General features: G+C 39.3%; 1 protein-coding gene across 3 annotated transcripts in view; it reads right to left on the bottom strand.

Moving 5' to 3' along the window:
- Positions 1-14,776, bottom strand: part of LOC126302903 (zinc finger protein 492-like) — a 95,823-nt gene extending 81,047 nt beyond the window's left edge. The window contains exons 1-2 of one of the 3 annotated variants that reach the window (XM_049991757.1): positions 14,624-14,776; positions 12,913-13,001 (exon numbers count right to left, since the gene is read on the bottom strand). In XM_049991757.1, coding sequence (XP_049847714.1) covers positions 12,913-12,984 — 72 coding nt within the window. In that variant the 5' untranslated portion in view covers positions 12,985-13,001; positions 14,624-14,776. Of the gene's footprint in view, positions 1-12,912; positions 13,002-14,151; positions 14,424-14,623 lie in introns of those variants that run through there. The other 2 variants (XM_049991759.1, XM_049991758.1) reach the window with 2 other exon arrangements.
- Between the last annotated feature and the right edge of the window lie 546 nt (positions 14,777-15,322).

Genomic DNA, 15,322 nt, shown 5'->3' with positions numbered 1-15,322 from the left:
TCTGAAGTGGATAGTAACTAAAAATCTTTCAGTAAACTTAATTTTGCAGCGTGTTTTTGTAAGTGGTAGTGGGTTTGTGCTAGTTTGTCAAGGCAGGGTTGTTTATTTTAAATTTAACCCAGCTGAAACATTCACATTGTGCTCCTGTCAGGTTGCCACAGGAATTCATAGTGTGTTACCACAATGTTTGCCATTTCAGCTCAGTCACCTTCATCCAGTAGAGGTGATGCTGGTACTGGAAGTTTTTGATCGGTTACCACAGATGTTAACTCACAGATTGGACATCACCAATAAAATCCAGTACAAGATTTGCCTTACAAATGACATTCCAGAGAGGATTTCTCCATCAAAGATGAAATGTGTATGTGCTTTGATTAATAATGTGTTGTTCAATGTGGTCATCAGGCCCTCAACTGCAGTCTATGCTTCTACCATGTTCTCAGTATCTATGGGCAGCAGTGGGGTGTTTTATCCTGTTGTGGGTTATTGTGCAGTTAATGAGAACAGAGTTTTGGAATCTGTGTCACTTCCCAATCTGCATAATTCTTTTACTTGGTTCAGTCAGGCTCAGTATTTTGTTGTCCTGGGTCTCAATCTCGCATATTATCAGATCATGTTAACAGAGGATTCCAAGTATATCACTGCCTGCTGTACAGATTGGAACCTCCACAATTTTAACAGGGTGCCCTTTGGTTTTTCAACGGGAGTTACCATTATGTCTTGCCTTCTATATTGTGTTTTTGGTGATTTCACATTCAAGTGTGTCTCTAATTACCTAGATTGCATGGTTGTTTACAGTTCTAGTCTGTCTGAAAACCTGCAACATCTTGAGGCAGTTCTGGTTTACCAGAGGGATGTGTGACTTACTGTGAAACCATCTAAAATGACACTGGCACATAGTTTTCATCCCTGGGACATCTTAGTTTCATTGATTGGATTGAAATTGACCAGGAGAATACTAGTGATTTGCTAAAATTTCCAGCTCCTAGAAATAAGAAAGGTGTGGCACGGTTCATAGGCATGACAAATTTTTTTCGAAAGTCTGTGCCGAATTTTATTAAATTAGTGGGGTGCCTTAATGATTTAAGAAATTTCATATTGGATGAAAGTCATCCAGAATCTTCTGAAGCCATTACGGTGGTGCTTAGTAAGCCACTAGTATTAGACATACCAAATTTTGAGGTCGTGTTCTTCTTGCAGACAGACACCTAATTCTTCTGGAGTAGAAAGTGGTAGCTGTCCTCCTGCATGAACAGAATGGCAGGGGAGGCATTGCATGTTGATGCCCTATAGCAATGCACCTTGGGAACTTTCACCTGCAGAGATGAAATATTCTATGTATGAATGGGAAGCCTTGGCGGTTATGTTTGCCCTTAAGAAATTCAGATTTTATTTTGAAAACCAGGAATTTTGTTTAGAGACTGACAATCAAGCTATTAGTTAGGTCCTGGCTCATTATTTCCATAATACTCTCTTAGGAATTTATAAAACTCTTGTCAAGATCAGACGACACATCACCTGGTTCTCCCTGTATAAGCAAGCCTGGAGGTTGGTGGAGTCAAGATCACTCAACATGTCACCTGGTCCACCCTGAATAAGACTGTCCAGAGGTTGGTTGAGGAGTGTGAGAGCCGTAAGGGAGCTGAGCCCAACTTGAATTCCCTCAAGTGGCTTTTAGAGTCTACCCATTAGGAATGCCTGATGGATTAACTTTGTATGGATTAAACAGGCCCACTTCATCAAGTGTGTGTGTGTGTGTGTGTGTATTAGGCACCTACTAGTTATCATGGATGACTTTTCTCGTTTTTTTTGACACATTCCGATCAGAGAAATTACCATCCTGGCAGCTGGCCATAATTTGTTATGAGTTTTTTCTGTTTCCAGGCCACCAACTATGCTTGATGGCTTCTGTTTCCCAGCTATTTGTGAGGTTCTGCTTTGACAATGGAATTAAAGATGTGACCACAAATCCTTTTACCAGCATACTTTGCTGACCAGGTGAACTGCAAGTTGAAGGCTGTGCTTATCTTTCACAACAAGGCTCAGACAACGTGGCTCAATTTTATCTTTAACACTGCACAACCCAAGTCCCTGTAGGGTGCTCCAGTATCCCCTATGTTAGCACATCCAGTCAATTTTCCTCTTCTCAACCTGTAGTCAATCAATGATTTGCTTCAAGAACAAGTCACCCTAGCAGTAACACAGCCCAACTGGAGCCAGGCTAGACATAATACCAAAACTGCCTGTCACAGGTTATCCATCTGTTACAGTCAGGGGCTAAACGGTTCATTGGAAAGGCTGGGGACACAGTGTTAGTCCGAAACCTCAATATTGCTGAAAAGGGGGATTTAGGGTCCGATAGCAAGCTAGCTCCTCAGGTGTTGCGTCCCTATTAGATTGTCAGGGTGGTGAGCTCAGCAAACCTCCTGGTTCTGAATTTATAGATGAGTAAGGCCTCACACATGCATATTATTCATATCAAGGAGAAGCAAGTGTAAGGGGCTCCTTAATGGTGGGGAAGGGGGATTTTGGTTTGGTGGAGGAGGCTGAACCACGGTGGGCTCCCTCTTCGAATTCGAGCCCCATGTGCCTGGCAGATGTCACTTCTCACAGCTCAGAGTTCGTGGCACCAGTGGGAATTGTGGAGCAACAATGGGTGTAGAGGAACAGCAGTGGATCTCACGGGCAGTCGGTGTCTTGAAGCTGGACTAGAGGGTGAGTCATGCAGGGCTCGTGGGCAGCATGTACTGTTTAGCCAAACTTTATGTGGCAGTATCATTAAACCATTACAATAAAACAATCTTCTTTCAATAATGGTAACTGCCATAGGCTGATCAGCCCAAGATTATCATCACTCATCTAAATGTTGGTATGTACACCTCTGGCACAGACAACAGTAGGGAGACATAGTGTCACTGAAGCAATGAGGCCTTCATAGATCGGAAGTTGGAACCATATTTATACAATCAGGTCACTTCATTCCCATAAATTCTGGAAGGGGGGATGATCTCTGACGTTATGTTAAATCACATCCCAGATGTGCTTGACCAGGTTCAGGGCTGGCGAGTTGGGTGGCCAACACATCAATTGGAACTTACCACTGTGTTTCTGAAACCAATCAATCACACACTCATGGCCTTGTGAAATGGTGCATTGTTTTCATGAAAAATGCCACACTCAATGCAAATACTTTCAGAAAAGACTTCCTGACACTTAAATGTATACTCAATGGGAAACATGATCGTCACGAAGGAGTGGACCTAACATGAACCATGGACCGTGGCACTGGTAGCGAGGCTTGAGTGCCTCAGCGATACAGATAGTCATTCTGTAGGTGCAACCCCAACGGAGGGGTATCTGTTGGGGGACCAGACAAACATGTGGTCCCTTAAGAGGGGCAGCAGCCTTTTCAGTAATTACAGGGGTGACGGTCAGGATGAATTAGTGATCTGGTCTTGTAACATTAACCAAAACAGCCTTGCTGTGCTGGTACTGTAAACAGATGAAAGCAAGGGGAAACTATAGCCGTAATTTTTCATGAGGGGATGCAATTTTACTGTTCATTAAATGATGATGGTGTCCTCTTAGGTAAAATATTGCGGAAGTCAAATATTCCTCCATTCAGATCTCCAGGACGACATCGGTATCAGGAGACAGACAACTTTTGTTCTACAAATTGGAACATGGAATGTCAGACCCTTTAATCAGGCAGGCAGGTTAGAAAATTTAAAAAGGGAAATGAATAGGGTAAAGATAAATATGGTCGGAATTGGTTAAGTCTGATGGAATGAGGAATAAGACTTCTGGTCAGATGAATACAGGATTATAAACACAAAATCATATAGGGGTGACGGAGGAGTAGGTTTAAAAATGAATAAAAAAACAGGAGTGTGGGTAAGCTATTACGAACAGCATAGTAAATGCAGTATTGTAGCCAAGATAGACACAAAGCCCACACTTACCACAGTAGTACAAGTTCACACACCAACTAGGTCCCCAGATGAAGAGATTAAAGAAATGTATGATGAGATAAAAGAAATTATTTAGATAACGAAGGGCGACGAAAATTTAATAGACATAGGGGATTGGAATTCAATAGTAGGAAAAGGAAGAGAAGGAAAAGTAGGAGGTGAATATGGAATGTGGGTAACGAATGAAAGGGGAAGCCGTCTGGTAGAATTTTGTACAGAGCACAACTTCATCATACACTATGTGCTCAAAAGCATCGGGCCACCCCCAAAAACTTACTTTTTCATATTTGGTGCATTGTGCTGCCACCTACTCAATATCAGAGACCTCAGTAGTCATTATACATCGTGAGAGAGCAAAATCGGGCACTCCGTGGAGCTCATTGACTTTGAATGTGGTCAGGTGATAGGGTGTCATTGGTGTCACATGTCTGTATGGGAGCTTTCCACATTCCTGAACATTCCTACATCCACTGTTTCTGATGAGATAGTGAAGTAGAAGGATGAAGGGCAAAAGCATACAGGCCAATCTTGTCTGCTGACTGAAAGATACCGCTGACATTTGGAGAAGGTTGTAATGTGTAATAAGCAGATATCTATACAGACCTGAAAGAACTGCAAAAAGGTAGGAATTGTAAGAGATGGGATCCGGATAAAGTGAAAGGATCAGAGATTGTAGAGTGTTTCTGAAAGCACTAGGGAACCATTGACAAGGACATGGGTAAGAGATACTGCAGAAGGGGAAGGGTAGCTTTGAGAGATTACTAGTGAAAGTAGCAGAGGATTAAGTAGGTAAAAAGACGAGGCTAGTAGAAATTCTTGGGTAACAGAGGAGACACTGAATTTAATAGATGAATGATGAAAACATAAAAATGCACTAAATGAAGCAGGCTGAAAGGAATACAAATGTCTAAAAAATGAGATCGACAGGAACTGCAAAATGGCTCAGCAGGGATGGTAACAGGACAAATTTAAGGATGTAGAGGCATATATGACTAGGGTAGAACAGACACTGCCTGCTGGAATACTGAAGAGACCTATAGAGGGTCTAGACAAGGGCGATGCAGTTGTGGGCAATATTTTGAAAATGGAAGAGAACGTAGATGAGGATGAAATGGGAGATACGATACTGCGTGAAGAATTTGGCAATTCTGAAAGACATAAGTTGAAACAAGGCCCTGGGAGGAGACAACATCCATTAAAACTACTGATAGCCTTGGGACAGCCAGCCTTGAAAAAACTGCCATCTGGTCAGAAAAATGTATGAGACAGGCAAAATATCCCCAGACTTCAAGAAGAATATAATAATTGCAATCCCAAAGAACGCAAATGTTGACAGGCGTGAAAATTACCGATCTATCAATTTAGTAAGTCATGGCTGTAGAATACTAACATGAATTCTTTACAGTCGAATGGAAAAACTGGTAGGTGCTGACCTCAGGGAAGATTAGTTTGGGTTCCGTAGAAACGTTGGAACACATGAGGCAATACCGACCCTATGATTTATCTTAGAGGATAGATGAAGGAAAGGCAAACCTACATTTCTAGTATTTGTAAACTTAAAGAAAGCTTTCGACAATGTTGACTGGCATACTCTCTTTCAATTCTGAAGGTGGCAGTCGTCAAATGCAGGGAGTGAAAGGCTATTTACAATTTGTACAGAAACCAGATGGCAGTTATAAAAGGGGAGGAGCAATAGGGAAGCAGTGGTTGGAAATTGAGTGAGACAGGGTTTTACCCTATCCCTGGTGTCGCTCAGTCTGCATATTGAGCTAGCAATAAAGGGAACAAATGAAAAATTTTGAGTAAGAATTAAAATCCATGGAGGAGAAATAAAAACTTTGAGGTTAGCCAATGACATTGTAATTCTGTCAGAGACAGTAAAGGGCCTGAAAGGTCAGTTGAACAGAATGGACAGCGCATTCAAAGAGGGATATAAGACGAACATCAACAATAGCAAAACAAGGATAATGGAATATAGTCGAATTAAATTGGGTGATGATGACAGAATTATGAAATAAGACAATTAAGGTAGTAGATAAGTTTTGCCATTTGGGAAGCAAAATGACTGATGAAGGTTATGGTGCAGAGAATATAAAATGTAGTCTGGCAATGCCAAGGAAAGCATTTCTGAAGAAGAGACATTTGTTCACATTGAGTATACATTTAAGTATCAGGAAGTCTTTTCTGAAAGTACTTGCATTGAGTGTATCCATGTATGGAAGTGAAACATGGACGATAAATAGTTTAGATGAGAAGAGAACAGAAGCTTTCGAAATGTGGTGCTACAGAAGAATGCTGAAGATTAGATGGGTAGATTATGTGACTAATGAGGAGACACCAAATAGAACTGGGGAGAAGAGGAATTTGTGGCACAACTTAACTATAGGGTGGTGTACAAAATGTGTTACCAATTGTTTCTTTTACAATTTATGCTGCACATTAGATACTCCGCTGGGATCTCTACAGCAGTACTAGCAGAGTTTGGAAAAACAAATGAGTTACAAAATGACATGTAATTCACGATACTGCCAGTACGAGACTAGTAAGCAGCAATGGCTGACAATGGAAGACTGACGGCACAGCAACGATTGGCAATTGTGTTACGTTTTCATGAAATGAAAAGCCTTGTTGTGACTCAGAGGCATTTTCGACAACAGTTTAACACACGATGGGTCCCTTGCAAGAAGACCATTCACAGGTTGTACGATAAATTTGTACAGGAAGGAACAGTATTGGATCCGAAGCGACCTCTGCCTAAGACTGTTTGTTCACCGGAGAATATTTAAGCAGTACGAGTTGCTGTACAGAGAAGTCCCGGAAATTGTGTAGAAAGGGAGCAGTGCAACTGGGAATATCCAGTCGCTCCATTCAATGCATTCTTAAAAGTGGCCTCCACATGTACCCATACAAGATGACCTGTGCACAGAAGCTCACTGAAGAACACAAGCAGCAGAAACTACTGTTTGCTCAGTGGGTGGAGGATAGGGAAGAAACTCTCAACGTTTGGTTTTCAGATGAGGCTCATTTTCATTTAGATGGTGTGGTTAACAAACAAAATGTCCACTTTTGGGTCACTGAAAACCCACAAGTGATTCATGAACGACATTATGCTCCAAGGATTACAGTGTGGGCAGGAATTTCCAGTCACAGACTTACTGGACCCTTTTTCTTTGAAGAAATTGAACAGCGAATGTTATTTGAGCATGCTTCACAATAGATTCATTCCACGGCTTCTTGCTGCTGCCTTGCCCTTCAACACACAGTGATTCATGCAAGATGGAGCAAGGCCACATACTGCAAACACTGTGTTGGAGTTTTTAACCGAACATTTCGACATGCGGATCATTTCACTCAGGTTTCCAGGTCACTTCAATGACGGACAAAATTGGCCCCCCAATAGTCCAGACCTCAATCCATGTGATTCTTTTCTTTGGGGGTACCTAAGGGAAAAAAATTTCCTGAAACGTCCATGTGATTTAATGGAGCTCAGAAGACTTATTCTTTAAGCTTTCAGTGAAATTAGGGAAGACATGTGCTGTAGGGTACTCATTAACTTCAGCGTTCCTTTGAAGAAAGTTAGGAAACGAAATGGTGGGCATATTGAGCATGTATTGAGTTACAACAAATCTCCATGGACGGCTCTTCATTGTAGTATATGTTCCTTTCAGATTGTATTGACAATAAAGTTTATATTCAAAAACAAAATGGTAACACAGTTTGTGCGCCACCGTATAGAAGAAGGGTCTGGTTGGCAGGACAGGTTCTGAGCCATCAAGCGATCATCGATTTAGTATTGGAGGGAAAGGTGGAGGGTGAAAAATCAGAGGGAGACCAAGACATGAATACACTAAACAGATTCAGGAGGATGTGGGTTGCAGTAGTTACTCAGGGATGAAGAAGCTTGCACAGGGTAGAGTAGCATGGAGAGCTGCATCAATCCAGTCTCGGCACTGAAGAGCACAACAACAACAACAACAACAACAACAACAACAACAGAAGGGGTGGATGTGCTTTGCAACCAGTATACAATACTACTTTTGTGACACAGTGTCGCACACGAGCTCCACTGGACCCATGGGTGCCCACGTGGTTGTTTCCCAGAGTATAATGCAGGCCCCGACTGTACAGGAGTCAAGGGGCTGTTCCCCTTGTGGGTGACAGAAATGCACCCTCCCAAAGGCACGATGAAGGTATCAGGATTCATCAGACCACACAGTGCTTAGCCATTGTGCCAACATCCAGTGCCAATAGTTACATATCTATTGCAGTTGTAGATGTCATGGCGTGGGTCATCAGCGGCACAGACTCATCATTAGGAGTGTTTGGAGCATTGTGCATTCAGACACAATTGTACTCTGCCCAGCATTAATGTCTGATGTTAGTTACACTACAGTTTGTTGCCTGTCTTATTTTAACAGTCTGCCCAGCCTTTGATGTCTACCATCTGTGATGAGGAGTACTTGCCCAACCCCATAATGTCTGGCCATGGTCTCACCTTTGTTTTGCCATGTGCTGAAAACAACTGCCATAGTACTACTTCAACACCCGGCAAGCTGTGCAGCTTCCAAAACGCTCATACCAAGCCTTCAGGCCATCAAAATCTGCTCTTGGTCAAACTCAGATTGTACGCATTTCCTATTTTACAACAAGACAAGATGATCACTGATACTCCATGCAACGTGTGTAAGTCTGACTAGAAGACAAGGTGAGATGCTATTGCCTGGATGAGTTTATACTGATAGAAGATCAGTGACCATGTTTTGGCTGCTGTGTATATGGATTTAGTATTATGATTCCAAGTGGATGCTCGGCAATGCCAAGGGAACCATTCTGCAACATTTGAGGCAATTGTAAAATGCATCAAGTTATTACAAGGGTGTGCCAGAAAATAATGCCTCCAAAATTTTGATTCTGTTCTTAATATCAGTTTCCATGCATATGACACTGTTGATGTTACCACTTTGCTCATACAGTATGCAGCACCCTCATGATGAACAGTTCTGAACTGCAGGGTGTGTGTGTGTGTGTGTGTGTGTGTGTGTGTGTGTGTGTGTGTGTGTGTGTGTGTGTTATTTAACTGTGTCAGCACATGAAAAAACCCTCAGACAACACAGCACCAATTCAAATAGTTCATCCACATGTGGAGCACCCTCTCCTTCAGTATGACAATGCCAGACCATACACAACTTTTTTTTTGCACCTGCAACAGTCTGACAGCTTTGATTCATTATTATTGATCATCCTCCATACTGACCCAATTTGAGCCAATGAATTTTCAATTGTTTGCAAAACTTAAAAAACACCTTCAAGGACTCAACTTTGATAGTGATGAATTAGTGTGAGCGCAGGTGAGGCTGTGGGTCTGCCAATGAAGTCAAGCATTCTACAGTGATGACACCTACAACCTGGTGTCTCACTGGGAGAAAGGTGTTCAGTTCCATGGTGACTATGTTTGAAATAAATATACAAACACGAAGAATAAATATGTTAAATATTAAGTTTGTTTTAATTAAAATACCTCAATAATTTCTGAATAGAAATTGTGTGTCATTACTTTCCAGCATGTGCTCATGCCCAAAATATACACCAATTAAAAATTAACATTTAATTAATTTGGCAAAGAAGGTGGCTTTCAACTGATACAATGTTAAGGTCATAGGGAAGGTCAGTTCATCAACTAACACAGCACACAGAGTATAAGAAGACTTCTTGTAGGTAAAAAGTTATGTTATGGGCACCATTTGGATGTTTTGGTTAACATTAGGCTGTGCTATTGATCAATTTGTTACCATATCCTTTACTTGGCTTTCCCATTTCTAGACTTTGTCAGCTCACAGCCACACTGCCACTTTTGAACATAGGCTAAGCCTTGAGATGTGCTATGAATCAGTCTCCCACTACAACCAATGTTACAAGGGGGGAGTGGGTCTAGAACCACATTTTAACCTTGTAGCCTTTGAATAGTTCTCCAGTTTAGGTCCAAAGTCAATGGATCTTCAAACTGCTTTTCATTTACATGATGTGTGTTGTGCATACATATCATCCTGAATGCCAAACCATCATTATATTTTTAATTAATGTGTAGAATTTGGAGTTTTTCTGGATGCACTCAAGGTATCAAAAGTTGTCCCAGTTTTTAAAAAAAGGAGACAAACATCTCCCCCAAAGCTACAGACCAGTCTCCATTGTTCCAATATTCTCAAAGGTATTTGAGGCGCTGATACACACACAAATAAGCAACTTCTTTGAAAAACACAATATCCTACGTAACAATCAGTTTGGCTTTCGAAAGGGGAATAACACAACAGGGGCCATCTTGGAAATCATTGACCAAACCTTAACAGCTTTTGAAAATAACAACATGGTATCACTAGTATTATGTGACCTAAGCAAAGCTTTCGATTGCATTCCTGTTGACATACTACTGGGGTGAGAGGGAGCACTTTGTGATAAATTCTTATTTAAGTAACCGAAAACAATTTGTTTCAGTCAGAAATTTAAATTCTTCCATCATGGAAATCAGCACAGGTGTACCACAAGGGTCTATCCTTGTACCCTTCTTCTTCATTGTAGGTATTAATGATTTACCTAAAAATATAGCTCACCCTGTTGTGTGTTATGCTGATGATACAACACTACTTACCACACATCAGAACATTTCAGATGTGAATAACCTAACAAAAGAAACACTAGATAAGGCCCTGGACTGGTTTGCAGCCAATAAGCTCCTATGCAACCCTGACAAAACACAACAACTTTTAATGGGAACATCAAATGAAGTAGGCAGTAAGTCGGTAAAACTCTTAGGTATTCACTTAGACTCAAAACTATATTAGGAGGAACATGTCAATCATGTATGTGAAAAAATATCTCGGGTGGCATACCTTCTCTTGAAACTAAGGGAGGTAGTGAGCTTAGAGTACCTCAGAGTGACATACTTTGGGCTATTCCAGTCACATATTTCATATGGTCTGATTATATGGGGGCACTCCCTTCACATCAAAAACATATTGAAATTACAAAAAAAAAGTCCTACGTATAATATGTAAAAGAGGTCATAGGGAGCATTGTCGTCCTCTTTTTTTCCAGACTCAGAATACTTACAATTATAAATTTACACATCTATGTGTGTGTACTCTATATTAAAAATAATATTTCAGAATTTATTGCCATAAGGGAAATACACAAACACAATACCAGGGCTAACAGTAATTTAGACACACAGCGCCACAGATTAGCGAGAACAAGAAAGTCCCACAAAGGTAACCCACTCTAAATGTTCAATAAACTGCCAGTTAATGTTTCAGTATATGGATACGAATTCTTTTAAAATTAAGAGGTACAGCTGGCTGTCATCCATTCTATGACATTAAAGAATTCTTCGAGATGCCTGAAGAGAATATAAGCATTTAAAAGTTGTCTGTAGTTAAATATATTCTTTTGTGCTGTGGTTAATCATGTGTAATTACAAAGTTTATACCATAAACAATCAAATACAATATTATATTAGATTATAAGATAGCTTGTTGCGTTAACTTTTAAAAGCTATCCTTTGTAATTTGGTACACTGCCATGCTTCAAATGTATTCTATAATGTATTGACAGAAGTTTATTTTATTGTTCTATATGTACTAGTACATCTTGTATGACGAAGCCAATATCATTGTAAAATGATCTGCGGTGAATAAAATTCTTGATATTCTTGATTACATCAGGGGTCAAAGCCAAAGCCTGAACTGTGTTGGGTCTATCCACTCTTTTACTGTATTTAATAAAATTTAGTATATTTATTTGCCTATCATTTCCTCACAGTGATTGTTTAGGATTACTGTTGTGATAATGCTTGTCAAATGAATTGCAAGCTGTTTACACAGTTTCTATAATCTATAATGAAGTACTCATATATATTCAAATGCAAATGCTGCATTAATGCTATCACAGTACTTCTGCAGTTGCACTCAAGATGGATGTTGAAACAAATTTTTTCAGCACAAATAGTTCACAAGTAGTTTGCGTGATTGTGTCAGTGTGCTCAATTCTCATTTGCAGGATAAAAATACTAGTGGCACCGAGTGATTTTGTTTGCTGCTGATAGGTAAATACCCTACAACCGGTTGCACTACATCAGATTTCATGTGACATCTGTATGCAAGATGATTTACACCAGTAACTGTAACACTGTGACAGTTTCAGAAACAATATGTGTAACAACGTGCAGCAAATGCAGAAAGTGGTTAGGAACAAACCTGTCAATATTTGATGTGTAGCCCCATGGCTTCATCAGAACTTTGCTGCCAACATACAAATTCATTCTGCTGTGTAACAATTTATGCTTCCATGTGATATTTGTCTGAAATTTAACTTTACTGCTGAGAGTTCTACTTACATATGGTTCACATATTCAAAGTAAACAAAATGTACTTCTCAGATTAGTGACCATGCAAGTGTCACTTCAAAATTATTTATAAATAATTTATTTTACACTATCAGTAAATAAATTACAATTCTCATTCCATACCACGATACACTGCAATAACATTAACTGCAGCCATACCATTTATAAATTTAATGGCAGTGCTAAGATTCACTACAGTCATAATTGTTCTTAAGTTGCACATTAAGGTTGTCATTTAAAAGAAGGGTATCAGAGCAGAATATACGGCAACCAGTTTATCGGTATAGTTGGGTCGTCCATTAAAAATGTTTTCCAAGTTTACTAAACATTAAATTGAAACTCTTGCTCAATTCTATGTGAGGTTTAATACAAGGCTTACTTCAATGCACTGTGCAAAATGTCATATTTAAGACAGTAAGTTCATCAGTTAAGTAAACCGAATTATTCATGTTTGCATCTGTATGACGTCAATTGTATGTATTCGCACATCACACTGCACACAGAAATTAATGAAACCCTGTTAAGAAATACAAATAAGCCACTTACTATGAAGTGTAACTCAGTTTGTACTTCATCAGTTTCCTCTTTTTTTATCCACTTAGTTGGCTCCTGGTCCATCGCTTCAGTTCTACAGTCTGAAAAGAAAAAGCAATCAGATAAGAAAAGTTTTTGGCCTACTCACTTTCCGTTTTTACTATGAGGTATGGCTCAAAGGCAGTATTTTCACTCATATATTGAGTGCAGTAAATGGGTGATTGCACAGGAAACAGATTCAAAGTGGCTGAGGAAAACTGTGTTCATTGATATAAACTCATTCACATTATGCAGGTCATGAAGAGTGAGAACAATCATAAAATAACATGCAATGGAAACTGAGCATTTAAAGTTGCTATTGCTTCTTTGTAACACTGGCTCATGGATACCACCTGTTGTGACAATTATGGAAGATGCGTAATTTTGTGTGCATGCATTAACTTCAGCATTACAAACAATCACAGCAGTCAATAGATTGCAGCGATATCACTTAATAACATCAAATATTTCATTCTATACTTGGTTCATTGTGTTAATTTCAGTGTGATAGGGACATGAAGAAAATCCAGTCATACGGATTGTGTATCAGTGAATATGAATTTTCAACATAGGCATTACCTTTAAACTTACTTCATCTGTGTTCATTCATGGATGTATGCTCAATTTACAGGAAGCGACATCATTTTAGAATCTTTACCTGCGATTAAAGGAAACCAATACCTGCACTGTAAACTGCACATTGCAATGCGGAAGTTTTCATTCTTGATTACCATCAAGATTAAACATTGGTTAGCATTTTCTAACAAAACTTATTTACTGAAACAACTTCATACTAACTGTAAATATGATGAATGATCTATTGAGTTCTGATGACATGTAATGTTTTATGTTAGGCAGATTATAGATAATCTGTACCTCTTATTTCGACAGTTCATAAATGATGTTACAGTACTCTTATACAGAACTCCATTAAAACCCACACACTGCAACAAACTGGTATTTACATATGATTACACGAATACTAACGACACGAATAATCAAAGCACAGTAAAAACTAAAAAATGCAACAGAATTACAGCATTTCCTTTCATGCGAACATACTCAAACGATGAAATGACGTAGTAACTGTGGGCACTTTAAAAAATGATTACGTTAGCCCTAAAATCTGGAGCCGCTATATGTCTACATCACATCACAGAAAATTATCATTACTGCTAAGTACGTCAAAATAACCGTACTAACATGGACAACCTTTGAATTTCACTGTCCGCCTTTTCTCGTTAGCCACGAAGTATATGAGGAAATTACCTCGTAGTCAAACTTCTCCTGACAGCACGTCACACACTAAGCCGTTTCTTTTACGAAGATACACGTCGCGATTTTACCGGTCAGGCCAAAAACAAGCACTAACAAATCAGGTATTTAGTTGTTATGAACATAACCTGAAAAATTACAACATTCACACACCGTCACCAAGCACACTATAGGTGATGTGATCACAATTAAATACAGAATAAAATATCATCCTTATGTACCCATTAAAAATTAAAACATAAAAAAGCAGCAGCCTCAAACAGCAGAGTCATCACAAGATATTCGCGAACTATTACTCTCATCAAACTCAACTGTTACTGTGATAGAAATTAAGTACCATGTTAATTTACTTCCGATACACATTTCTTCGCTTATTGTTGTTTGCAGTTTATAAACGCTTATACATTACCTGGAGAATGTCACACACAAATTTCCACAACACCACGAGGTTGCTGCTTACACAGTACACGAAGGGTGACAGTACGGCAGAACCAGCACATTCGATCAAAACCAGCGTGAATGTTGTCGCTCGTGTGGCCAACAGTAGAATTATACGTCTTCTTCAGTGAGTGCTACGAGATATGTAATTAATAGTTTTTTATGTATTTTCTATAGTATTTGCGTGTATTAGTGCGAAATAGACTTGATAAATTGAAAGTTTCACTTTTTATTTGCGTCTGAATAGGAAAAGCGAAGGACAGCTTCGCGTGTACGCAAACGTTTATTTACATATTTAAATTACATTGTTAAATGCGCGGGATCATCAATTAAGTAGTGCAGAATACTCAGTATTTACGCTTATTACTGTCATTTAGACTCGATACATTGAAGATAGCAGTTTTTATACATTTTATTAGGTCATTTTTCGCGTGTATGTGAACGTTTTTTTACATTATAAATACGAGGGTTAATCAGTTTAAGTTAGTGTTGGATGCTCAGTATTCACGCTTATTAGTGTCATTTAGGCTCGTTACATTGAAGGTAGCAGTTTTTATACGTTTTATTAGGAAAAGTGATACTTACGGTGAACTCTAATGCCACTTGCATACGTTTGTCTAGCGCAACCTGCGAGCGTTAACAGTCAAGTAGACGTAAAATACGTGGTAAA

This window comes from Schistocerca gregaria, unplaced genomic scaffold, assembly GCF_023897955.1.
Source record: "Schistocerca gregaria isolate iqSchGreg1 unplaced genomic scaffold, iqSchGreg1.2 ptg000180l, whole genome shotgun sequence".
Taxonomy (NCBI): domain Eukaryota; kingdom Metazoa; phylum Arthropoda; class Insecta; order Orthoptera; family Acrididae; genus Schistocerca; species Schistocerca gregaria.
This window is presented reverse-complemented; position numbering and strand designations above follow the sequence as displayed.